Source organism: Salvelinus alpinus, chromosome 5 (genome assembly GCF_045679555.1).
Source record: "Salvelinus alpinus chromosome 5, SLU_Salpinus.1, whole genome shotgun sequence".
Classification (NCBI taxonomy): domain Eukaryota; kingdom Metazoa; phylum Chordata; class Actinopteri; order Salmoniformes; family Salmonidae; genus Salvelinus; species Salvelinus alpinus.
The window spans coordinates 71,339,668-71,367,590 of record NC_092090.1 but is presented as its reverse complement, the minus strand read 5'-3'; the positions used below and the strand labels follow the sequence as shown (position 1 = coordinate 71,367,590).

At 42.9% G+C, this 27,923-nt stretch overlaps 1 protein-coding gene across 5 annotated transcripts; it reads right to left on the bottom strand.

The window, feature by feature from the left end:
• LOC139576683 (two pore channel protein 1-like) lies at positions 1-27,722 on the bottom strand. Of its 5 annotated transcripts, none has more exons than XM_071403019.1 (27): positions 26,989-27,722; positions 19,670-19,806; positions 17,477-17,653; positions 17,231-17,344; positions 15,160-15,290; positions 14,888-14,976; positions 14,648-14,682; positions 14,472-14,530; positions 11,700-11,799; positions 11,501-11,617; positions 11,287-11,411; positions 11,154-11,202; positions 5,639-5,702; positions 5,489-5,533; positions 5,301-5,357; positions 5,070-5,123; positions 4,879-4,951; positions 4,656-4,763; positions 4,394-4,465; positions 3,159-3,248; positions 2,843-2,958; positions 2,681-2,727; positions 2,484-2,552; positions 2,313-2,409; positions 1,615-1,754; positions 1,410-1,490; positions 1-1,034 (listed from the first exon to the last, which is right to left on the bottom strand). In XM_071403019.1, exons 1-27 carry the CDS (start codon positions 27,080-27,082, stop codon positions 891-893), a joined length of 2,484 nt encoding a protein of 827 aa, XP_071259120.1. In that variant the 5' UTR covers positions 27,083-27,722; the 3' UTR covers positions 1-890. The 5 variants fall into 5 exon arrangements, with proteins under 5 accessions (XP_071259120.1, XP_071259119.1, XP_071259123.1 ...); XM_071403018.1 differs by lacking the exon at positions 26,989-27,722 and adding an exon at positions 20,042-21,956; XM_071403022.1 differs by lacking the exon at positions 19,670-19,806 and having other exon boundaries at positions 26,989-27,720.
• Positions 27,723-27,923: the final 201 nt, after the last annotated feature.

Here is a 27,923-nt window from a genome sequence, read left to right as displayed (position 1 = left end):
CAATGTATTTAAATGATTCCTCATTTAATACACCAAATACATTATAATACACTTACAGAATAACAAGTTATAAAAGTAAAGTATTCTCTTAGGTTTGTTCAAACGCTGGCTAGGAGATAGCTGTAGGTTACTAGACATGTGCAGGGGTTTGAGGTGTGTGTTGGGTGGGGGGGTTTGTGGGGTGTGGGTATAGTGGCTGTTGAGGGGGCTTTGCTTAGTGCTGTCAGATGGGGCGGGATCTTGTGAGTTTGTATGTATCTACAGGCAGCCTGGTATTCACCTACAGGTATGTGTCCTTTCACTGTCCAGACGTGTGTCCTCTCTGTGGTCAGAGCAGTGAAGAAGAGCAGTGTGAAATTCCTAGTCCATCCTAGTGGCTCCTCGTACTCCGATAGTGGCCTTGAACATTAGCTCTGTCTCACAGCTAGAGGGCCTAACTCTGACCCTTAAAAACCCTGCCCTTTAACACCTAAATCTATGCTCTGCTTCGACTGTCAATGCATCAGCAGACTAAGGTCCTGTCAGGGTTGGGGTTAGATAAAGCTGTTAAACCTGTTTGAACACAGATCCAGTCAGATCGAGAACATGATTCATATCAACAGAAATCCCTGCTGCATCTCAACAGGTCCAGGATCCAGGCTCTAGTTCAGTGACACCATCACATCTGTCCACATCACAACTGTCTGACCAAGATGCAAGAGTACACTTCCTCAGGATGGGAGGAGGGGGAAGAAGGGAAGGAGACAGACATAGAGACTTGAGGGGTTCTCTGTCTTGTCATTGTGGGAGACAATCACCATCAAGTTCAGAGTGCTCTGTGACATGATGACTGAAGTTAAAGAGGTTTGTGTGTGTGTGAGAGAGAGCGAGAGCGAAACAGTGAGTGAGTGTTAGTTAATACTAAGTGGTCCTTGTGAGTTGAGCTGGGGTTGGGGTTCAGGGTCAGGGCAGGGAGGAGGGATTTCCAGCTCTCTTTCTACGAGGCTTCGGTCTGACTGGGGTAGGTTCTCTCTGGAGTACTCAGCATACCACTCCTGCACACACACACACCAATAACACATTAAATCATACCATTTTTTTTTCTTGTCACAGCTGACGTCAGAAACATCATACTAATTTGTAATCCAATTCTCTAGACAGCAGAAGAGGCTGGTAGGAGGAGCTATAGGTGGAGCTGCTCATTGTAATGGAACAAAGTATATGTTTGATACTGGTCCATTCATTCCATTCCAGTCTTTACACTGAGCCTGTCCTCCTAGTGATCCTTCCACCAGCCTCCTCTGATAGAAAAGGCAAGATCAACATCACCTTTGTAGCTAGGTCATGTTAGCTAAAGTCTTATTTAAAGTGACAAATCTAGCATGGAGCAGTCAGCAGGATTCTGGTTGTCATGGCAGCGTGAGGCTCACCTGGATCTCTTCCTCATACATCTTCATGCTGAGGTCACTCTTGGTCCGCGACCGCCGACCCAGGTACACCAGAGACGAGCTCTACACACACACACATCAGTCTATTTTTTTGAGAGCGTAGGACAGGGCAGGTTTGTGAAGCTGTGTGAGCGAGTGTGTGTGTGTCTGTCTATTTGTGAGTGTAGGTCTGTGTGTGTGTTCTCACCCCGCTGCGGTCCATGGCCACCAGTACTCCCTGTAGAGAGTTGAGTGAGGAGAGTCCAGGGCACGTCTGCTTATAAAGCTCCAGAGTAGCCAACGCCTCGTCACGACTCACCTCTGTCTCAAACACTATACCGTTCTCGTCTACAACACACAAACACACCATCGTTACACACATCTCAAACACTATACCGTTCTCGTCTACAACACACCACCGTTACACACATCTCAAACACTATACCGTTCTCGTCTACAACACACAAACACACCATCGTTACACACATCTCAAACACTATACCGTTCTCGTCTACAACACACAAACACACCATCGTTACACACATCTCAAACACTATACCGTTCTCGTCTACAACACACCATCGTTACACACATCTCAAACACTATACCGTTCTCGTCTACAACACACAAACACACCATCGTTACACACATCTCAAACACTATACCGTTCTCGTCTACAACACACCATCGTTACACACATCTCAAACACTATACCGTTCTCGTCTACAACACACAAACACACCATCGTTACACACTATACCGTTCTCGTCTACAACACACCATCGTTACACACATCTCAAACACTATACCGTTCTCGTCTACAACACACCATCGTTACACACATCTCAAACACTACACCGTTCTCATCTTACTAACATTTTTCATTGCATGCATGCACACACTTACCCTCAGGATCTAACAGTGGTTCTTTGTTCTTCCGGCTGTAGTTCATACGGAACACAAACGCATCCAGGATGAAGGCAACGATGATGGTCATCACCACCTAGAGAGGACAGAGAAAATTACACACACACACACACATGCACAGACACAGACACACACACACACAACTCTCACCATGGTGACAATGTAGAAGGTCATGAAGTAGAGGCGGCTCCAGTGAGTTGTCATGGAGGTCACTCCTTCCTGTTGGGTAGGGGACAGCAGCTGTCAATCAACCTCAGTAAGTTGGACAAGCTTGACAGTCAGGCAGCAGCAGAGGTTTAATCAGACAGGTGACAGGCAGCATACAGCGTGAGAAGGAAGAGTCTTACCATGGTGATGTACCAGTTGTTTACCACAGTCAGCTCAAACAGAGTCACTGTAGAGAGAGAGAGAGAGAGAGCTGCTGAATCCCACATCAAAATCTATCCGTTTATTATATAACAAAATAGTATATAGGGAACTGCCTAGTATTGACTACAGTGTGTGTTTACCAAAGCTGCTGAGAATGTTATCAAAGTTGTTGAGATAGTAGTAGCCCTCATCCAGCACCGTCCTGTTGCCTATGGTTACATTGATCTGCCTGTATGAATCTGCTACTGTACTGGTACTGTGAGAACGAGAGATAGAAGAGAGAAAAGAGAGACAAACTGAAACACCGGTGAACCACCCTGACCAAGATGGCCGTCATATTACTGGAGCACCAATATCTTTTCTAGTATTCTTAGTCTGTGGTAGGCTCTGCTTCGAACAAAGTGTCAGGTTAGTGTGTGTGAGTGAACTGGGTGTAAGAGTGTATGCGTGACTCACTTGCAGCAGTTAGGGTAAACTACATCAGCGAAGAACTCCATCCCCACAATGGCAAAGGAGTAGTAGAAGATGATCAATGTCAGCCCCAAGCTGAGAACACATACATGTTCTTATTAAGTAGGTTTTTACACAAAGTTCATACAGTTGAATCGGAAGTTCACATACACTTTAGCCAAATACATTTAAACTCAGTTTTTCACAATTCCTGACATTTAATCCTAGTAAAAATTCCCTGTTTAAGGATCACCACTTTATTTTAAGAATGTGAAATGTCAGAATAATAGTAGAGAGTACGATTTCAGCTTTTATTTCTTTCATCACATTCCCAGTGGGTCAGAAGTTTACATACTCAATTAGTATTTGGAAGCATTGCCTTTAAATTGTTTAACTTGGGTCAAATGTTTTGGGTAGCCTTCCACAAGCTTCCCACAATAAGTTGGGTGAATTTTGGCCCATTCCTCCTAACAGAGCTGGTGTAACTGAGTCAGGTTTCTAGGCATCCTTGCTCGCACACGCTTTTTCAGTTCTGCCCACAAATTTTCTATAGGATTGAGGTCAGGGCTTTGTGATGGCCACTCCAATACCTTGACTTTGTTGTCCTTAAGCCATTTTGCCACAACTTTGGAACCTTCTTCCTGAGCGGTATGACGGCTGCATGGCCCCATGGTGTTTAGACTTGCATACTATTGTTTGTAGAGATGAATGTACTATCAGGCGTTTGGAAATTGCTCCCAAGGATGAACCAGACTTGTGGAGGTCTACAATTTCTTTCTGAGGTCTTGGCTGATTTCTTTTGATTTTCCCATGATGTCAATTAAAGAGGCACTGAGTTTGAAGGTAGGCCTTGAAATACATCCACAGGTACACCTCCAATTGACTCAAATGTTGTCAATTAGCCTATCAGAAGCTTCTAAAGCCATGACATCATTTTCTGGAATTTTCCAAGATGTTTAAAGGCACAGTCAACCTAGTGTATGTAAACGTCTGACCCACTGGAATTGTGATACAGTGAATTATAAGTATAATAATCTGTCTGTAAACAATTGTTGGAAAAATGACTTAGTAGATGTCCTAACCGGCTTGCCAAAACTACAGTTTGTTGACAAGAAATTTATGGAGTGGTTGAAAAACAAGTTTTAATGACTCCAACCTAAGTGTATGTAAACTTCCGACTTCAACTGTACATGCGTTGTATGTAATATGGTGGGTTATGGTTCAGGGGGCAAAGTTGTTACCTTGCCATCCTCGGGAAGAGTTCAAACATGGTGTCCAACACGTTACGATACCTCTGCTTTATCTTAAACAACCTAAGAGAGAGTACACATACACACTCACACACTTACAACCTAATAGAGTGCACATACTTAAGACATGATGATCAACAAAATATTTATGAATCTACATACCGGTAACACACATATATGCACCTAAACAAAATACCCACACAAACTAATTGCCCCCCTGACAACATACGTGCGTGTTGTCGTGGTAACCCACCTGAGTAGCTGCAGTGGTCTGAGCACCACAATGAAGTAGAAGGGCTCCATGTCGAAGGCTAGGGCAATCAAGCCCAGAAAGGCAAACACCGTCACAGAGAAGTCAAACCTGGTGAGGCGAACACAGAGACATTGATGGCTGTTATGCTACTGAATAAACACATTGGACAAGCTAAGGGCTGAGGGTTAGGGGTAAGGCTTTAAGGGTTTAATGGTCTACTCACAGGTTCCAGCCGGAGCTGAAGTAGGCCAACGGTCCCATGCCCGTTACCTTCAACAACACCTCCACCCCATAGACTAGAGATTGAAAAAGAGCGAGACGGAGAAAAAGAGAGCGAGCGGAGTAAAAATGTGTGTTCTCACTAGTGACGAAAAGGATGTGGCTCTCGGTGTGTCTGTATGTGCGTGATCTTACTGGTGAGGAAGACAATGTAGCTCCAGGGGACTATTCTGGATGAGGAGAATCCACCTGCAGAGAGAGGGGACAGAGATCAGAAACAACCTTACTGTTCAACTTGTCGGTCTCTACTTGACACTTAGGGATGATTTCCTGAACCCAGATTAAGGCTAGTCCTGAATTAAAAATCATGCAAAATAGGGAATCTGCATTAAAAGTACTTAATAGTCTGGGAATAGGTTTAGTTACTATTCAACATGTAGGTTTCTACGAGGATCCACACTCCGTTGACGGCCACCACCACATCTACAGAGGAGAGAGAGGAGAGTTAAATGTGTCCTAGGGTTAGTCCTGTCTGAGAGTTAAGTTTGGTCCTAGGTTTACAACACAGATGATAGTACTATAGCTAATACTACTAATAGTGGATGTCCACTTACACATGGTGTACTGGAAGGCTTTAGACTTGACCAGCAGGTTGATGCCTGGTAGAAACATTAACAGAAGGATGTCAGTCAGTCACCTCAGATAAGAGGAGAGGAACACAGCAGTGGATGCGATGGAAAAAAGAAGGGAAAAATACAAGTCACCTTTGAAGATAAGAAAAGTAGTGTGTGGAAGATCATCAAACCAGTGTTCCCCGCTCCGCCGTGCCTACAGAGTACAATCACACGCACGCAGGCACACATCAGTGAGGTGTATATATACAGTGGGGAGAACAAGTATTTGATACACTGCCGATTTTGCAGGTTTTCCTACTTACAAAGCATGTAGAGGTCTGTAATTTTTATCATAGGTACACTTCAACTGTGAGAGAAGGAATCTAAAACAAAAATCCAGAAAATCACATTGTATGATTTTTAAGTAATTAATTTGCATTTTATTGCATGACATAAGTATTTGATCACCTACCAACCAGTAAGAATTCCGGCTCTCACAGACCTGTTAGTTTTTCTTTAAGAAGCCCTCCTGTTCTCCACTCATTACCTGTATTAACTGCACCTGTTTGAACTCGTTACCTGTATAAAAGACACCTGTCCACACACTCAATCAAACAGACTCCAACCTCTCCACAATGGCCAAGACCAGAGAGCTGTGTAAGGACATCAGGGATAAATTGTAGACCTGTACAAGGCTGGGATGGGCTACAGGACAATAGGCAAGCAGCTTGATGAGAAGGCAACAACTGTTGGCACAATTATTAGAAAATGGAAGAAGTTCAAGATGACGGTCAATCACCCTCGGTCTGGGGCTCCATGCAAGATCTCACCTCGTGGGGCATCAATGATCATGAGGAATGTGAGGGATCAGCCCAGAACTACACGGCAGGACCTGGTCAATGACCTGAAGAGAGCTGGGACCACAGTCTCAAAGAAAACCATTAGTAACACACTACGCCGTCATGGATTAAAATCCTGCAGCGCACGCAAGGTCCACCTGCTCAAGCCAGCGCATGTCCAGGCCCGTCTGAAGTTTGCCAATGACCATCTGGATGATCCAGAGGAAGAATGGGAGAAGGTCATGTGGTCTGATGAGACAAAAATAGAGCTTTTTGCTCTAAACTCCACTCGCCGTGTTTGGAGGAATAGAAGGATGAGTACAACCCCAAGAACACCATCCCAACCGTGAAGCATGGAGGTGGAAACATCATTCTTTGGGGATGCTTTTCTGCAAAGGGGACAGGACGACTGCACCGTATTGAGGGGAGGATGGATGGGGCCATGTATCGCGAGATCTACACCAACAACCTCCTTCCCTCAGTAAGAGCATTGAAGATGGGTCGTGGCTGGGTCTTCCAGCATGACAACGACCCGAAACACACAGCCAGGGCAACTAAGGAGTGGCTCCGTAAGAAGCATCTCAAGGTCCTGGAGTGGCCTAGCCAGTCTCCAGACCTGAACCCAATAGAAAATCTTTGGAGGGAGCCGAAAGTCCGTATTGCCCAGCGACAGCCCCGAAACCTGAAGGATCTGGAGAAGGTCTGTATGGAGGAGTGGGCCAAAATCCCTGCTGCAGTGTGTGCAAACCTGGTCAAGAACTACAGGAAACGTATGATCTCTGTAATTGCAAACTAAGGTTTCTGTACCAAATATTAAGTTCTGCTTTTCTGATGTATCAAATACTTATGTCATGCAATAAAATGCAAATTAATTACTTAAAAATCATACAATGTGATTTTCTGGATTTTTGTTTTAGATTCCGTCTCTCACAGTTGAAGTGTACCTATGATAAAAATTACAGACCTCTACATGCTTTGTAAGTAGGAAAACCTGCAAAATCATCAGTGTATCAAATACTTGTTCTCCCCACTGTATATACACTCCCCTACATATTTATTTGGACAATGGAGCTAAAACTTTTCATTTGGCTCTATATTCCAGCATTTTGAATTGGAGACCAAATGTTTCGTAATGTCATACATACAGTTGAAGGTGGAAGTTTACATACACCTTAGCTAAATACATTTAAACTCAGTTTTTCACAATTCCTGACATTTAATCCTGGTAAAAATTCCCTGTCTTCGGTCAGTTAGGATCACCACTTTATTTTAAGAATGTGAAATGTCAGAATAATAGTAGAGAGAATGATTTATTTCAGCTTTGATTTCTTTCATCACATTCCCAGTGGGTCAGAAGTTTACATACACTCAATTAGTATTGGTAGCATTGCCTTTAAAATTGTTTAACTTGGGTCAAACGTTTCAGGTAGCCTTCCACAAGCTTCCCACAATAAGTTGAGTGAATTTTGGTCCATTCCTCCTGACAGAGCTGGTGTAACTGAGTCAGGTTTGGAGGCCTACTTGCTCGCACACGCTTTTTCAGTTCTGCCCACAAATTTTCTATGGGATTGAGGTCAGGGCTTTGTGATGGCCACTCCAATACCTTGACTTTGTTGTCCTTAAGCCATTTTGCCACAACTTTGGAAGTATGCTTGTGGTCATTGTCCATTTGGAAGACCCATTTGCGACCAAGCTTTAACTTCCTGACTGATGTCTTGAGATGTTGCTTCAATATATCCACATCATTTTCTTTCCTCATGATGCCATCTATTTTGTGAAGTGCACCAGTCCCTCCTGCAGCAAAGCACCCCCACAAAATGATGCTGCCACCACCGTGCTTCACGGTTGGGATGGTGTTCTTCGGCTTGCAAGCCTCCCCCTTTTTCCTCCAAACATAACGATAGTCATTATGGCCAAACAGTTCTATTTTTGTTTCATCAGACCAGAGGACATTTCTCCAAAAAGTACGATCTTTGTCCCCATGTGCAGTTGCAAACTGTAGTCTGGCTTTTTTATGGCGGATTTGGAGCAGTGGCTTCTTCCTTGCTGAGTGGCCTTTCAGGTTATGTCGATATAGAACTTGTTTTACTGTGGATATAGATACTTTGTACCCGTTTCCTCCAGCATCTTCACAAGGTCCTTTGCCGTTGTTCTGGGATTGATTTGCACTTTTCGCACCAAAGGACGTTCATCTGAGCGGTATGACGGCTGCATGGTCCCATGGTGTTTAGACTTGTGTACTATTGTTTGTACAGATGAACGTGGTACCTTCAGGTGTTTGGAAATTGCTCCCAAGGATGAACCAGACTTGTGGAGGTCTACAATTATTTTCTGAGGTCTTGGCTGATTTATTATCATTTTCCTATGATGTCAAGCAAAGCGGCACTGAGTTTGAAGGTAGGCCTTGAAATACATCCACAGGTACACCTCCAATTGACTCAAATGTTGTCAATTAGCCTATCAGAAACTTCTAAAGCCATGACATCATTTTCTGGAATTTTCCAAGATGTTTAAAGGCACAGTCAACTTAGTGTATGTAAACTTCTGACCCACTGGAATTGTGATACAGTGAATTATAAGTGAAATAATCTGTCTCTAAACAATTGTTGGAAAAATTACTTGTGTCATGCACAAAGTAGATGTGCTAACCGACCTGACAAAACTATAGTTTGTTAACAAGAAATTTGTGGAGTTGTTGGAAAAACTAGTTTTAATGACTCCAACCTAAGTGTATGTAAACTTCCGACTTCAACTGTATCTGTTTTACCGTTTAGAAATAAAAGCACTTTATGTATCTAGTTCCCCCATTTGATAGTGCTATAAGTATTTGGAGAAATTCACTTATATGTGTATTAAAGTAGTCAAAAATTTTGTATTTGGTCCCACATTCCTAGCACACAATGATTATATCAAGCTTGTGTCTCTACAAACTTGTTGGTTGCATTTGGATTTTGTTTTGTTGTGTTTCGGATTATGTTGTGCCCAATTAAGATTAAAGTGATACTTCAGGATTTTGGCAATGAGGCCCTTTATCTACTTCCCCAGTCAGATGAACTCGTTGATACCATTTTTATGTCTCTGCATGCAGTTTGAAGGAAATTGGTAACTAGCGCTAACCCAATTGCTAACTTTAGCGCAATGACTGGAAGTTTATGGGTATCAGATACCCATAGACTTCAAGTCATTGTGCAAACACTGGTTAGCATTGGCTTGTGAAACTACCTCTAACTTCCTTCTAACTGGACACAATACATAAAAATGGTAACCATGAGTTCAGCTGACTCTGGGGAAGTAGAAAGGGCCTCATTGCCAAAATCCCAAAGTATCCCTTTAATCTTAATTGGGCACAACATAACCAAATACTTACGAAAACAATATGTTTTCAAATGGGGGGACTAGGTACATAAAGTGCTTTCATTTCTAAACGGTAAAACAGATACACTATATAAACAAAAGTACACCCTTTCAAATGAGTGGATTCGGCTATTTTAACCATACCCATTGCTGACAGGTGTATAAAATCAAGCACACAGCCATGCAATCTCCATAGACAAACATTGGCATTAGAATGTCCTTACTGAAGAGCTCAGTGACTTTCAATGTGGCACCGTCATAGGATGCCACCTTTCCAACAAGTCAGTTCATCAAATTTCCACCCTCCTAGTGCTGCCCCGGTAAATGGTAAGTGCTGGTATTGTGAAGTGGAATCGTTTAGGAGCAACAACGGCTCAGCAGCGAAGTGGTAGGCCACACAAGCTCACAGAACGGGACCACCGAGTGCTGAAGCGCGTAAAAATCATCTGTCGTTGGTTGCAACTGCCTCTGGAACTGCCCCTGGAAGCAATCTCAGCACAAGAACTGTTCGTCTGGAGCTTCATGAAATGGGTTTCCATGGCCGAGTAGCCGCGCACAAGCCTAAGATCACCATGCGCAATGCAAAGCGTCAGCAGGAGTGGTGTAAATCTCTGGAGCAGTGGAAACGCGCTCTCTGGAGTGATGAATCACGCTTCACCATCTGGCAGTCAAACTGACAAATCTGGGTTTTTGGCAGATGCCAGGAGAACGCTACCTGCACCAATGTATAGTGCCAACTATAAAGTTTGGTGGAGGAATAATGGTCTGGGGCTGTTTTTCATGGTTCGGGCTAGGCCCGTTAGTTCCAGGGAAGGGAAATCTTAACGGTGCACCATACAATGACATTCTAAACGATTCTATGCTTCCATCTTTGTGGCAACAGTTTGGGGAAGGCCCTTTCCTGTTTCAGCATGGCAATGCCCCCATGCACAAAGCGAGCTCCATACAGAAATGGTTTGTCGAGATCGATGTGGAAGAACTTGACTGGCCTGCACAGAGCCCTGACCTCAACCCCATCGAACACCTTTAGGATGAATTGGAACACCGACTGCGAGCCATGCAAAATCACCCAAAATCAGTGCCCGACCTCACTAATGCCCTTGTGTCTGAATGGACGCAAGTCCCCGCCGCAATGTTCCAACATCTAGTAGAAAGCCTTCCCAGAAGAGTGGAGGCTGTTATAGCAGAAAAGGGGGGACCAACTCCATATTAATGCCAATGATTTTGGAATGAGATGTTCGACGAGCAGGTGTCCACGTACCTTTGGTCATGTAGTGTATGTATGAAAATACCCCAGAATAAAAGGAGAAATTCATATGAAACATTTGATCTCAAATCCAAAATGCTGGAGTATAAAGCCAAATGTAAAAATGTTTGCTTCACTGTCCAAATAAATAGGGGAGAATAGATTTAGGCAAATCCACACAGAGACATATGCGAACTGTGTATTTGTGTGTGTGTGTTAGGCTTACCTTCCATTTGAGGCCAATTACTTCATAGAATTTATAGAAGTCATCTAGGCTGCAACAGAACATCACACACACCTCTTTAAAAAAAAAAACACTTATAGTATGTGTGTGCTCATACAGTATGTGTGTGTGTTACCTGAGCATGGGTGCTCCTGCAGTGTTTAGGGCCTTGTATGTGAGGAAGCGGTCTCTGGCAGACATACGGGGTCTGTAGAAACGCATTAGACCATCAAACTGCTTCAGAGACACACCCATTGGCCTCTAAGGAGCAAACACACACGCACGAAATGCAACAGTTACACATAAGTTACAACAGCCTACCGACACTACCTGGGTGTGTGTATGTGTACCTGTCTGCTGACCAGCAGTTGGAAGGCATGGTCGATAGCCGAGCGTTTGTGGAGCATCAGAGATTTAAACTTCATCTTCTCAACACCGTTAAACGTATCGAACACCACTGCCAGAAGCTGCAACACAAACACACTATCAAACCATGGCCACAGGGTACACAGGGAGGAAACAACAGCATGTGTGTGTGTGTATGTGTACCAGGTTCATGATGAAATAGAGTTCAATGGAAAGGTAGACGATGAAGAAGACACAGGACCAGCGGTTCCTAGAGTATGCTGGCATCATCACGTCTGGGAAGCTAGAGGAAACAGGACACCAGCAATCTCATTAGGTACTATACTGTCTTGAGAGTAATACAATCTCAACAAGCACTATGCTGTTCAGTGGTGTAAAGTACTGTGAGGATCTGTGTTTTATGCACTATAGCCCGCCACCACATCATTTGTGATTGAATATTGTATGCTGTATCTGCTTTGTGCATGTGTGCCTGTGTGTGTGTGCTGGAAGTATCATTTTGCCCCAGATAGTGTGCTGAGAAGCTGTGGTTAACCTTGAGCGGGAACAGTATGCTTTCTATGCAGGTGCAAATAGCTCAAACAATGTTACAGAACTGTCTGACCTCAGTCTCTAAGGTGTGGGAGCGTAATCTACACAGCAACAGACTCGGACATCTGGAGCGCTAGGGGGCTGGGACCAGCCTGAGCGCCTGCGATAGGCTGAGCAAGTTTAAACCACGCTCAGCCTCTACTGTGATAGGCCAACAGACGGGTTGGAACTACGTCTATCACAGTATAAGAACAGCTGTTTACTTACATCCTGTTAGTTCTCTGTTCTACCCTGCGAGGTGTTCAAGCAGGCAGAAATCTGGCTGGTATGTCGTAGCACTGTGATAAAGTCGCTCTCACGACACTGGAAGTTAATAGGAATACGACTTTTAGATTGTTAAAACGTCTATCATACATGTCAGATTTCAATACTGACTGATGTCATAACTCGGATGTCTTTTCTCGAATGAGCCATTGATCATATTTTTGTGATATTCCTACCTCGAGAAATGTGTAATTTAATGGAGGGTCTAGCACATTTTTCCTAATTGTCTGCCTCATTAGTCCAGGGTGCATTGCATGATGCCGTTGCCAGAGATATTATAGAAAGAAGATAGGAATCTAATGGCTAAAGGAACGTTTAACGCCCCAACCAGCAGACTGTCGACAAATCGCACTCACGTTGTCATGCTGTGCCACGCGGTTGCTAAGCTCATCGTCACGCAATCCCTTCTCAAAGTTAGTCTATCTGTTGAGAAACGTGGCTATTTTCCTAAAAAGTACGTAATGTCACGATTCCAAAGCTATAAGATACTACAGATAGAAAATTAATTCTCACATCTCGGAAAATATTTGCAATGTTTTACTTTTTGTTGACGAAATTCGTGCTAATGTTGGGTTTTTGAGCTAGCGCCCAATAGACTCCCATTCACTCTGAAGGAGAGAGCTCCTTTATGGGATCAATATCATGCCAAATGTATTCACAAATCACCAATCCACAAATGTAAATCACCAATCCACAAATGCAATTCACTATCCACAAACACCTTTTGATTTGTATTTGTAAATCGATATATTGCATTAAACATTTTTTATAACTACAGATATGCAGATATTTTCCAAGGGCCTTAAGTAAAATGACTGCCATAAAGATTTGCACATAGGAGAGATATGCGCAAACATGACAGATATGGCAAACCTGCAACTCCATATTTGGAAGCGCTTAGGTCACCTGACTTTTGGCAGGGATTTGACAACAAGAAAAAGACAAGCACACATGCTTCGTTTGTAAATCATGTCTGAGTGTTGGAGTATGCCCCTGGCCAGCCCTTAAAAGAATAAGAGGAATAAGGAATTTGAAAATGTATTTATACTCTTATTTTTGATACTATATATGAAGTTTATTTCAAACCAAATACTTTTAGACTTTTACTCAAGTAGTATTTTACTGGGTGACTCATTTTCTTTTAAGGTATTTTAACTTTTACTCAAGTATGACAACTGGGTACTTTTTCCACCACTGATGCTGTCTTGAGGGAGTATTACAATCACAACAGTCACTATGCTTCCTTGAGAGAGTATTACAATCACAACAGTCACTATGCTTCCTTGAGGGAGTATTACAATCACAACAGTCACTATGCTTCCTTGAGAGAGTATTACAATCACAACAGTCACTATGCTTCCTTGAGGGAGTATTACATTCACAACAGTCACTATGCTTCCTTGAGAGAGTATTACAATCACAACAGTCACTATGCTTCCTTGAGAGAGTATTACAATCACAACAGTCACTATGCTTCCTTGAGAGAGTATTACAATCACAACAGTCACTATGCTTCCTTGAGAGAGTATTACAATCACAACAGTCACTATGCTTCCTTGAGAGAGTATTACAATCACAACAGTCACTATGCTTCCTTGAGGGTGTATTACAATCACAACAGTCACTATGCTTCCTTGAGAGAGTATTACAATCACAACAGTCACGATGCTTCCTTGAGAGAGCATTACAATCACAACAGTCACTATGCTTCCTTGAGGGTGTATTACAATCACAACAGTCACTATGCTTCCTTGAGGGTGTATTACAATCACAACAGTCACTATGCTTCCTTGAGAGAGTATTACAATCACAACAGTCACGATGCTTCCTTGAGAGAGCATTACAATCACAACAGTCACGATGCTTCCTTGAGAGAGCATTACAAATCACAACAGTCACTATGCTGTCTTGAGAGAGCATTACAAATCACAACAGTTACTATGCTGTCTTGAGAGAGCATTACAAATCACAACAGTCACTATGCTGTCTTGAGAGAGCATTACAATCACAACAGTGACAGAGCATGAAACATTTCAGACTATTAGAGACACAGGTGTATAAAGTAGGAGTTACGGTGTGTGGTAGATGAGCAAGTCTTACTTTGCGGTGGTCAGTAGCACAAAAAGACTAACGATGCTGTTCTCCAGAGTGTTGAAGTGCTGAGAAGAGAAAAGCCAGACAAAACAGTATGAGACAGTCCCCTCCAGTTAGCACCACAACTAGCAGTCTACAGAGGCACAACATACTGAAAATGTCAGTCAAACTGTTTCACTTACTGGATCAGAAGTGTTAGGTGAGAACAGACAGAATCCTGTAGAGAGAGAACAGATCCATACTCAGACAGGCATAATAGAACATAATTTAATTTAGATTTTGTTTTAGATTTCAAGGTACAGTTGTTTGTAAGATCATAGAATTTCCACTGTTTTTGGAGGCTCTTCGAGGATTGTCATTTAGGATCAATGTCATTATCAACTTCGATGAACAGCCAAGATGTGTGTGTTTGTGTGTCTCACCCAGGATGGCGAAGATGACCATGAAGAAGAGCAGCAGCAGCAGGATATCTATAAAAGGGGGAAGGGACTGGAAGATTTGACGCAGGTTTCTGATTGGACAAGAGGGTGACAACAACAGTTATTCACACTTTGGAAACAACAAAGCAGTGCGAGGTAATACAGGTAAAGGTGTGTATGTGATGTATCTGCGGTGTGTGTGTGTGTGTGTGTGTGTGTGTGTGTGTGTGTGTGTGTGTGTGTGTGTGTGTGTGTGTGTGTGTGTGTGTGTGTACCTGCGCACGGCACCACAGTATCTGCAGTCCACCAGGAAAATGGGTCTGAGAGCTCTGGTCACACGCAAGTGTGACGTCTGCCGGATCAGAACCACTATGGCCTCCACAAACTGGAGCAGCAACACACACGTCTACACACAGGAGAGACCAGCTGTCAGTCAGATGAAATGGTGAAACTATAACTGTTTGTAAACCATCTGACAGGCAATACTGTGTCACTCTCGTGAGTATATAGGGTCCACTCTTGTTTGCAATCTATATGCACTGCTTGGGATGCTCCTATACAGTTGTGTGTATGTACTAGAGGTCGACCGATTATGATTTTTCAACGCCGATACCGATTATTGGAGGACCAAAAAAGCCGATACCGATTAATCGGCCGATTTTTTTAAATGTATTTGTAATAATGACAATTACAACAATACTGAATGAACACTTATTTTAACTTAATATAATACATCAACAAAATCAATTTAGCCTCAAATAAATAATGAAACATGTTCAATTTAGTTTAAATAATGCAAAAACAAAGTGTTGGAGAAGAAAGTAAAAGTGCAATATGTGCCATGTAAAAAAGCTAACGTTTAAGTTCCTTGCTCAGAACATGAGAACATATGAAAGCTGGTGGTTCCTTTTAACATGAGTCTTCAATATTCCCAGGTAAGAAGTTTTAGGTTGTAGTTATTATAGGACTATTTCTCTCTATACCATTTGTATTTTATATACCTTTGACGATTGGATGTTCTTATAGGCACTTTCGTATTGCCAGTGTAACAGTATAGCTTCCGTCCCTCTCCTCGCCCCTACCTGGGCTCGAACCAGGAACACATCGACAACAGCCACCCTCGAAGCATCGTTACCCATCGCTCCACCAAAGCAAGGGGAACAACTACTCCAAGTTTTAGAGCGAGTGACGTTTGAAACGCTATTAGCGCACACCCTGCTAACTAGCTAGCCATTTCACATCGGTTACACCAGCCTAATCTCGGGAGTTGATAGGCTTGAAGTCATAAACAGCTCAATGCTTGAAGCACAGCGAAGTGCTGCTGGCAAACGCACGAAAGTGCTGTTTGAATGAATGCTTACGAGCCTGCTGCTGCCTACCATCGCTCAGTCAGACTGCTCTATCAAATATCAAATCATAGACTTAATTATAACATAATAACACACAGAAATACAAGCCTTAGGTCATTAATATGGTCAAATCCGGAAACTATCATTTCGAAAACAAAACGTTTATTCTTTCAGTGAAATACGGAACCGTTCCATATTTTATCTAACGGATGGCATCCCGAAGTCTAAATATTGCTGTTACATTGTACAACCTTCTATGTTATGTCATAATTATGTAAAATTCTGGAACGCAGGAGAAGTGACACAATTTCCCTAGTTATAAGAAATTCATGTTAGCAGGCAATATTAACTAAATATGCAGGTTTAAAAAATATATACTTGTGTATTGATTTTAAAGAAAGGCATTGATGTTTATGGTTAGGTACACATTGGTGCAATGACAGTGCTTTTTTCGCAAATGCGCTTGTTAAATCATCACCCATTTGACGAAGTAGGCTGTGATTCGATGAGAAATTAACAGGCACCGCATCGATTATATGCAACGCAGGACACGCTAGATAAACTAGTAATATCATCAACCATGTGTAGTTAACTAGTGATTATGTTAAGATTGATTGTTTTTTATAAGATAAGTTTATTGCTAGCTAGCAACTTAACTTGGCTTCTTGCTGCCCTCGCGTAACAGGTAGTCAGCCTGCCATGCAGGCTCCTCGTGGAGTGTAATGTAAGGCAGGTGGTTAGAGCGTTGGGCTAGTAACCGGAAGGTTACAAAAACGAATCCCCGAGCTGACAAGGTAAAAATCTGTCATTCTGCCCCTGAACAAGGCAGTTAACCCACCGTTCCTAGGCCGTCATTGAAAATAAGAATGTGTTCTTAACTGACTTGCGTAGTTAAATAAAGGTGTCCAAAAATACAGATTACCGATTGTTATGAAAACTTGAAATCGGCCCTAATTAATCGGCCATTCCGATTAATCGGTCAACCTCTAGTATGTACCTTCACCATGGTCCTCTTGTGTCTGATAAATGTGTGGAAGCCGAGCCAGCGCAGCTTCATGCAGAGTTCAAACGCCACCATAACCAGAGCCAATAACTCCAGAGTGGCATGGACCTACAGAGACAGAACACATCCTTTAGCCTTTCACCCCTAACCTCTGACCTCTAACCCTAACCCAGCAATTCCAGAGTGGTGTGGACCAGTAGCAGTGTGTGTGGCAGTGTGGCAGTGGCAGTGTGTACGTACATAAACATCCAGGCGTAGTGATGGTACAGCGGGAGCCTCAGAGAGAGAGAGCACCATCAGTAGGAGTCCTGTTAGCAGCTCCATCATGTAGAACAGGTGGTTGTGAGCAAACAAGTATGCTGCCAGCGCCTTTGGATTCCGAGGATGTGTGAAGAACTTATCATTGTTCTCTCCTTCCTATGGACCGACCACACACACACACACACTTGCATCTGAATTTTGTTTAATAATACAAGTGTGAAAATGATACATTTGTTCTACAGCTCTCTACCATTCACCTGAGCTATACCTATAGCTACAAATAAAATGTACTGTCATAACTCTCCTGTGACCATCTGAAGAATCAGGTTACAGTGGGTCCGCTCTACAGCGTGCACTCTCTCGTAGAGGGGGAGAGCGGGAAGTTGGCTGTTTTATGGTCGGTCATAAAATACGCTGCCCCTATGCTCTGTAGTGTTCGAGATTGGAATGTAAACTGTGGAACACAGAGAGACACTTGGACATCGAAAGTTTGAATAATTAAACAATATTTATATTTGAGAGAATGTGGGAGTGGTCCGTGGACACTTAAAAGAGAGTCATGACAAGTGTGTTTCATTTGGTGATCTCATGAAGACAGGAAACACACATAACTGTATCTCTTAGTGTACATTTCCCAGCTATCAGGTTTACATCTAAATATTGTGAAACGTATGTGATTAAACATGAAACTATTTGTGAAGAGATGTAATGTGATGTTAACCTTCTAAATGAGAAAACATGGGTTGTCATATAAAGTTAACTAAATCAATGGCCACGCCCACGTGAGCATAGACATTACGTCAGCGTCATGGACTGCCTCTTTCTCAGAAGTTTATAAAACCCACTCCTGACGAAATGTACATTTGACCAGAAAATATGGAGCTGACGCTACATGTTGAAATGGTTAAGAACTACAACGCTATAGGCCACGGAGACCATACAGCTGTAGTTTTGGCTACAAGGCTGGAAATGGTTAAGCTCCAAGACTATCAATCACTACAGAATAAGAGCAAATCCTAGACTTATAATTACTTGTCTGCAGCTGGAAATTACGTAAGTCTAGTACGAGAATAACGACAACCGCGGAAGCATCTTTACTATGCAACGACCATCTGTAGGCCTGACGTATCCATTACAACAGAAACTATCCAGAGCCGCAGAGAAAGCTACAACCACAAAGGACATTGTGACTTCTGGGGAAGTTAACCAGACTCTCTGATGAACTGACTCTCCAGCAGACGGACCGCCGATTCCAACAGAGAAGACAACAACAACAACATATGGGTGTAAATATATACATTGCAATTATTCTCGAATGAGCGGCCGTTCACGTGCAAAGGATTAGCATTTCAATTAATACAATTATCAACTGTGTGGAGTGAATCCATTTTGTCTTTCCCGCTCTTTCTCAGTCCTCACCCCTTTGTCTACCAAGCTGTCATATTGGCATATTGGCTTTGTATCATGTAGTAACCCAAATATCTACTGTTTGTTTGTTATATATTTCTGTAATTGTTTAGTTAGTTAGTAAATAAATAATTAAGCCAATTTGTATATCATTGATTCATCATTTAGGCTAGGGTTCGTGCAGATATCCAAGGGTTTGCGACGTTCAGTAATGAGAACTGATGAGGTAATAATAATTCATTAATAAGCGACTGTTTTGATAAGATATGAAAATATCTGAAGAGTGGATTTGGGAAATAGAGACTCTATAAACATTTTCCCATGGTGCCCCGACTTCCTAGTTAATTAAAGTTGACCTGATTAGTTTAATCACATAATAATAATTACACAGAGAATTGATTTAATAAAATAACAGTCTTCACATTTAATGGTAGTCATAGACACGACAGTACACAAAAGGTTTAGCACACAAACTCACATGAGCTACCTGTCACAAGATGCTGATGTGTCCCACCATAGATAGACTTTCTTACAGTCAGCTTACTACTCATAACATTACAATGTAGCTAATCATTACCATCTAACTTTCAAAGTAAATACCAAGCAGACAGTAATATAGTCTAGCTAGCCAACATGCCAAAATGGCTGTGTGTGTGTGTGTGTGTGTGTGTGTGTGTGTGTGTGTGTGTGTGTGTGTGTGTGTGTGTGTGTGTGTGTGTGTGTGTGTGTGTGTGTGTGTGTGTGTGTGTGTGTGTGTGTGTGTACCTGTAGATAGATGGCTGCTTCCTGGTAGTTAATCTCCCAGCTTTGTTGAAGTGAGGCATTGTGTGATCTGTAGTTTGGTGGTGGCCCCGGTGTTGGTATCACCTGGTTATTCACTATGTCATACCCCCCTCCTCCATCTACACAGAAGAAACAACCACAACATTATTCATTCGTTAATACAAAATAATTAAAGAGCCTCCAAAACCTGACAGATATATTTAGTCGTGTCCTATACTATTACGGAGCTAATACACACTAGAGTAGACAAACTGGTGGGACGGCTTCAACAGCACTGTATCCTGCATGTTCACAACATATCCTACATGCAAGCACACACACACACACAACACACCCACACATACCCACACATACCCACGCTATCTAGCTGTAGCTCGGTGCAGAATGAGGAGATGAGGACCGGACTCTCCTCCAGGGTCAACTCTACACTGTTGTCATGGATACCAGGAGTCTCCGTCTGCACAGCCGAACACTCCATGGCTCTGCTAGCTACCAGTGGTCCAGGAGTTTGAGTGTGTGTTTGGGTGTGGGGACGTGGTCCACTAAAGCAGTGTGTGTGTCATTCACAGTTCACAGGTCCAGCGTCCTCGCGCCTCCAGGGACACGCACGGGCTAACATTCCACTGCACATGGACACACGTCAGAGAGACAATGTAAAAACAGATCCCCCACAGGGATCCACAGACAGAGATTCACCACAGCTCAGAGTTCCAGACACACGCAGAGCAGGTGGTTCACCCTGTGTTCTTAGAGACAGGTATGTCCTCTGTCCCAGGAACAAACAAAACATTAAATGAAAAACAAACGTTGCTGGAGCGTCCGATGACAGCTGGTGGACAGATGAACCATCCAGAGTGTCTCTCTTCAGTCAAAGGGCTAGGGTAGGATCCCACAGCCTCTGTCAGCAGCCTACCTCAGCCTGGGAGACTGGGGAGTCCAGAATGCACAGTCACACTCTCTGGAGTTACAACTTCTCTTACCCTCTTTCGCTTCTCTTAACCTCGTTTTCCCTTCCTCTCTCCCTCTCTGGGCTCCTCCCTCTCTCCGCTCAGCGCAGTTTCACCTTTAAACTCAGTTCTGCTCTCTGTGCACATGGCTCAGTTTTTATAACCGACAACGCCGCTCTTCACTGATGTTCCACTGAGGAGTGTCCTTCAAGTTATAGACAGGAAGTGGTGTCACCTCCTGATGGTGAGAGACACCAGACTGAGAATGAAGAAGGTCCTGATTAGATCCGTGCGATGTCTGGTTTGGCTGTCTGGAGCCTTAGCAGGCTGAGGAAAATCTAAACTACCGTCTTAAACTTACCCTAAGTACTTACAATATGACTTCAGTCTCTGAAACAACGATATAAATAATCCTTCAAATCAACCCAACCCATATTTGAATCCAACTTTAAGTCATGCTTACTAAAGATAATATACAACCAGCTAACCATTGACTCTAAAAAAAAGACAGATCTAAAAACGTATTTAAAAAAAAATCCTCATAAAACCAAGCAGTAAAATCCTTAGTTGATGTGTAGTAGATGTCTGTCTGTAATTCCTAAATAGAGGAGGAGACATCTGTGATCACTGGATCTGAGTGCCAAGTAGGCAGGAGTCATCGATATTATGCCAGCCAGCTGTCAGCCAGTCGGATCCTGCACACCGAAGCCTATTCAGGTACTGTGACAGTAGCGTGTTCTGAGCTCAGTCTGCTGCTGTGTAGGGATCAAACTCCAGTTGAGTGATAATAATCCTGGTGAGGCTCCTGTTCTCTCAGGCCTCTGGCTACGTGGTGATAATGAAGTGGCCTAGTATCTGCTGTTGTCCTAATAGCACTGTGTCTGTGTGTAAAGTCCCAGCCACTCGTTTGTTTTTCAGAACAATAAAACATTCAGAGCTCCCGTCAACAACGCACTGAGGTCAGGCCCCGTGCCTGCCTGTGGTTCCACAGGCCCATACAAACACACACAGGGCAGTCCTGGTGAGTCCTCTGGGCTAAGAGGAAAATACTACAGAAATCCTCTCTTTCCTCCACAGTGGCTTCTCCAACTATGCTAAATCACAAGAACAAAGCCAGCAGCTGGATCATGTCCTGTCGTGAGCCGGAGCCTGAGTGACGGTCTGCTCAAGGCTGTGTGTTTTAGAGCAGGCCTCCTTTTGCTGTGTCCTGCTCTCTACTGCATGTGGAACAATCTTCTCCTCCCAGGCCCCAGGGTAGTCAGCCCTCCTCCCGCTCCAGATATCCTGGAAAAACACCAGTCCTTTTCCTGTCCACTTCCAGAGGAGCTCACACACACACACACACACACACACACACACACACACACACACACACACACACACACACACACACACACACACACACACACACACACACACACACACACACACACACACACACACACACACACACACACACAGAACCAGAGGCCCGGGGGGCCCTAGAGAGAGAGACACATACACACACACTGCCCTGCGTGCGCTGCGGGTGGGGGGTCAGCGCGGGGCGGGGGGGGCACACACAGAGGTATCTGCCTCTGCTGATGCTGCCATTTCCAGTGTGTATGTGAGAGGCCGTCTGCAGTGTGTGTGTGTGTGTGTGTGAGGTACAAAGGCTACAGGATTACTGAAGTGGAGACACACACAAACACGATCTCTGGGTCAGGGGGACACCTCTCTCTTCTAATTTAAAGCGACAGAGGAGCAAGCCAGCGCTGCGTTTATCTGCTCTGATGACAATCAGCAGAACCTCCCAAACTACCGTACCCTCAAACTGTACCGCAGTCAGCCAAAACCTAACCTCAGCTTGCAGAGGAGCTGCCTCTCTGGTGAGTGTCCTAGAAGGGGTTATGTTATTTTAGCTTCAAATAATTTACAGTCGCTGTTCAAGTAGATGCATTTGCTTCTGTACTCTTTGGTTCATGGTCATTCCATATGATTTCAATCACTTTCTGACTGCACACCTTTATATATGAATTAATCCTTTCATACATGTTTGGACCATGGTAATAGTGGTCAGAAAGAGATTTTGCTCAAAGTACACCCATTTTGCATACCCCTAACATGAGACATCCATGTCTTCATCACTGAAAAAGATAAACGGTTGAGTTTGATATCATTTGAAAGCTTACAAACAGGGTTGTCAAACAATTTGATAATTTCTTCAAAATGTTTTTATTTTATAGCCATTTTAATGCCAATTCCCTAAAAACACGTAAACTCAGATTGTTCTTATTTTCACGTTAGATCATCTGAGGTGTTTGTGTTGTGCCCTTATCGGTTGAGACACAGCATATTCTTAAATACAGGGTGGGTGTCAATTCAATCATAGAAACAGAATTCATAAAATGGACCTATCCCATTTACATTTGAGTAATTTAGCAGACGCTCTTATCCAGAGCAACTTACAGGAGCAATTAGGGTTAAGTGCCTTGCTCAAGGGCACAGACAGATTTTTCACATAGTCGGCTTGGGGATTCAAACCAGCGACCTTTCGGTTACTGGCCCAATGCTTTTAACTGCTGGGCTACCTGCCATCCCTTCAGACCACTGCAATTTAGCTGGTACACCATTGAAAATGAATTGAAATTTTAACTTCCATTTACTACTAGAAAGATGGCCGATCGGTCCACCCACCGTCGAATGACAACTTGAATGGGAATGCCTATTCTATTACCTATACAGTGCATTCGGAAAGTATTCAGACCCCTTGACTTTTTCCACATTTTGTTGGATCGGTCAGGTTGGATGGGGAGCGTCGCTGCACAGCTATTTTTCAGGTCTCTCCAGAGATGTTCGATCGGGTTCAAGTACGGGCTCTGGCTGGGCCACTCGAGGACATTCGGAGACTTGTCCCGAAGCAACTCCTGCATTGTCTTGGCTGTGTGCTTAGGGTCATTGTACTGTTGGAAGGTGAACCTTCACCCCAGTCTGAGGTTCTGAGTGCTCTGGAGCAGGTTTTCATCAAGGATCTCTCTGTACTCTGGTCCGTTAATCTTTTCCTCAATCCTGACTAGTTTCTCAGTCCCTGCCGCTGAAAAACAGCCCCACAGCATGATGCTGCCACCACGCTTCACCGTAGGGATGGATGGTGCCAGGATTCCTACAGATGTGACGCTTGGCATTCAGGCCAAAGAGTTCAATCTTAGTTTTATCAGACCAGAAAATCTTGTTTGTCATGGTCTGAGAGTCCTTAAGGTGCCTTTTGGCAAACTCCAAGTGGGCTGTCATGTGCCTTTTACTGAGGAGTGGCTTCCATCTGGCCCCTCTACCATAAAGGCCTGATTGGTGGAGTGTTGCAAAGATGGTTGTCCTTCTGCAAGGTTCTCCCATCTTGGCGGTTCCAAACTACTACCATTTATAAATGATGGAGGACACTGTGTTCTTGGGGACTTTCAATGCTTCAGAAATGTTTTGGTACCCTTCCCCAGATCTATGCCTTGACACAACCCTGTCTCGGCGCTCTACGGACAATTCCTTCTCTGACATGCACTGTCAACTGTGGGACCTTATATAGACAGGTGTGTGCCTTTCCAAATCAGGTCCAATCAATTGAATTTACCACAGGTGGACTCCAATCAAGTTGTAGAAACATCTCAAGGATAATCAATGGAAACAGAATGCAGCTGAGCTAAATTTTGAGTCTCATAGCAAAGGATATAAATACTTACGTAAATAAGGTTTTTGTTTTTTATTTTTAATACATTTGCAAACATTTCTAAAAACCTGTTTTCGCTTTGTCATTATGGGGTATTGTGTGTCGATTGATGAGGCCATTTTTATTTATTTAATCCATTTTAGAATAATGCTATAACGTAACTTAATTTGGAAAAAGGGAAGGGGTCTGAATACTTTACGAATGCACTGCATTTCTATAATAAAAATATATGACATTTCTATCGTGCTTTTCATAACAATCTCAAAGCGATTCAAAAGCACAAAAAAAACAAGCATCATCATGAGTAGCCTAGCTACTGTATAGTAGCGACAGGTAGCCTAGTGGTTAGAGCATTGGACTAGAAACCGAAGGTTGCTAGATCAAATCCCCGAGCTGACAAGGTAAAAATCTGTTGTTCTGCCCCTGAACAAGGCAGTTAACCCACTGTTCCTAGGCCATCATTGTAAATAAGAATTTGTTCTTAACTGACTTGCCTAGTTAAATAAAGGTAAAAAAATGGTTAGGTCAACCAATACATAATCATGAGTAGTGTAGCTACTGTATAGTTAGGTCAACCAATACATCATCGTGAGTAGCCTAGCTCAGGGAGATGGTTGATGAAGATGGAGTCTGGTGTTGATCTTGTAGAGGGCTACTCTGGGAACCAGCCTGAGTTGTGTAGCTACTGGACTTCTCTACCTTTACAATGCATGGCACCCACTTGAGTGAATAATCAGCAGCTAAGGGAGGCAGAAAGCTCACCACACACAGTTCAGAGTACAAGCTAGTCATCCTCACTACAACCCCTTTGCTTCAGAACTGCATCTCCCATTCCTCTCAAGCTTCATTTGACTCTTCAATTGATGTTTTCAAAAGATCAGGAACCAGCAACCAGGTGAAACAAAAAAAAGCTGGTCTCCAGATGCATCATTAGAGAAAATTATAATAAGCCAAGCCAAAAAGAGTTGACCTGCCAGTCAAAAACAAAACAGCTGATAAAAAAAACACACTATTAAAAAGACTTACAAAGAATTAAATAGGTTCATATTTACAGGAGCTCTCTGCTTAGGCTGCTACTAGGGTGCCATGGCAACTGTAGTACTTGTGAACTCAGAACACACTATGATTTCAATAGGTTTCCGATGGAAGATTCACTATTCAATTTAAAACAATGGATATTCCCAACATTCTCTGATGCATGGACCTCTAACCATCTTTATGGTACCATTTGAACGTTAAAACTTTAGTACATTCATCAGCAAAAACAAGACACCCACCCTGTGTTCAATAGCATGCCGTGTCTCACCGATTGTTGGCACAACACAAACAGCTTTGATTATGTAAAATAGAATCTATAGTCCAACATATATGAACACGAAAAAAATCTGAGTTTACCCATTTAGATAAAAGACGTTAAAGGTTAAAAAAAAAAAAATAAGAAATTATATTATTAGTTTGACAACCTTGTTTGTAAGATTTCAAATTACATCAAACTCAACCATTTATCTTATTCTGTGATAAAGACATCCTGACTGGTTGCATCACTGCCTGGTAGGGCAACTGCTCGGCCTCCAACCACAAGGCACTACAGAGGGTAGTGCGAACGGCCCAGTACATCACTGGGGCCAAGCTTCCTGCCATCCAGGACCTCTATACCAGGCGGTGTCAGAGGAAGGCCCTAAAAATTGTCGAAGACTCCAGCCACCCTAATCATAGACTGTTCTCTCTGCTACCGCACGGCAAGCAGTACCGGAGCGCCAAGTCTAAGTCCAAGAGGCTTCTAAACAGCTTCTACCCCCAAGCCATAAGACTCCTGAACATCTAATCAAATGGCTACCCAGACTATTTGCATTGCCCCCCTCTTTTACACAGCTGCTACTCTCTGTTGTCATCATCTATGCATAGTCACTATAATAACTCTACCTACATTACTCTGTACTGGTACCCCCCTGTATATAGTCTCGCTATTGTTATTTTACTGCTGTTCTTTATTTACTTGTTACTTTTATTTCTTGTCCGTTTTTTAAAAACGGCATTGTTGGTTAGGGGCTCGTAAATAAGCATTTCACTGTAAGGTCTACTACACCTGTTGTATTCGGCGCATGTGACTAATACAAATTTGATTTGATCATCAACCAACAACCCCCAAACAGGACAGGTCACCAAAACAATAAGGCTCTGAACAGTTCATAGTTGTTCCGTATAATCTGATTTAAAAAAAAATATTTAACTAGGCAAGTCAGTTAAGAACAAATTCATATTTACAATGACGGCCTAGGAACAGTGGGTTAACTGCCTTGACAGAGGCAGAACGACAGATTTTAACCTTGTCAGCTCGGGGATTCGATCTAGCAACCTTTCGGGTTACTAATCCAACGCTCTGCTGCCCAATCTATGCTGAACATTATAAATAATATAATAGAATTAGAAGACTGAAGCTGAGCACCTAGCAAGTAAGCTAATGATCATTATTATGAGACAAGAAAAGTTCTAACAGATTACAAAAGACAAATCCTAAAAATGACGATAGCCATTATGAATATGCTGTTCTAAATGCAATTAGATTTGTCACGGGCTGCAGCCACCTTTGATATCTAACGTTTGCTAGCTGGGTCAGCTAGCTACGCAGTAAAATGTGGATGTCAACAAAAACTTACTCTCGTCCCCCCTCTCTGTCTCCTCGCTCAACAGACCGCTGGTAGCATCATCCCAGGTCAGGATGAGGGGCACGTCGTCATCGGTACCCTCCATTCTCCCGGACTGGCAAGATGAAATCCACAGGAAAAAGCAACGTAGTACCCCCCCAACTATCTAGCTAGCGTTATTAGCTGATAATTCCTGCTAGCTAGTATAGCCCTTAGCTACTGGCTAATGCTATGGTCAAAACATACACGACATAGCTAGCTATCATCTCCAGCTAGCATAACGACGCATCTTGCTAGCTAGATAACGTTAGCTACCTCTTGCTACCTGGATAACTAGCTAACTTTCCAGGTGACTCCACTAAAATAAGAGTGCTCGAAAAGCACCCGATACACGAGCTTATCTTCATTAACAGTCGTCTATTAGTCAAATGGCTAGATACTGCTGCTTGATTTATCCCGAGTTGACATCTGTCATTGACCAGTAAACTATGCTACTCTAACTAATCGATGTCCAGTTCATCAGCATCAACTGCCTACAAAAATATTTGCTAGCGGAAAGACTGAGAGGAGTAAAGTGAAGAGTTTTGTAAACCATGACTCATAAGCATTTTGTTGGTACCACCATCAACTAAGGTTTGTTTCCAAAGTCGAAATAAATATGAGGTATTTTCAAATAACGGTATCTCCATCCAAATAGAGCCCCACTGTAAAAGTGTCATAATACCCATAAAACCTAGCGGTCAAACGGGGAAATGGTTCCAATCGTTTTAGAAACCCTTAAAATAAGGGCTGTGTTTCGTGAAGGCTTACCCTGGCGGGACGTTTTGATAACCATGTAAATCTCTCTCGAACAAGGTGACTTTTATCAATATATTCAGCTCTCCTATTCGAAAATGCTAATTAGCGTCAAAGTAGACATCATGTAAGACTACAAATCCCTGCAAGCT

Coding starts and splice junctions, on each gene's coding strand:
- LOC139576683 (XM_071403018.1), bottom strand. CDS start 20,165: ATGGAGTGTTCGGCTGTGCAGACGGAGACTCCTGGTATCCATGACAAC. Junction 14,531..14,647: donor CACCTAACACTTCTGATCCA/GTAAGTGAAACA, acceptor TTCTCTTCTCAG/CACTTCAACACTCTGGAGAA. Junction 5,124..5,300: donor AGAAACCTACATGTTGAATA/GTAACTAAACCT, acceptor CTCTCTCTGCAG/GTGGATTCTCCTCATCCAGA.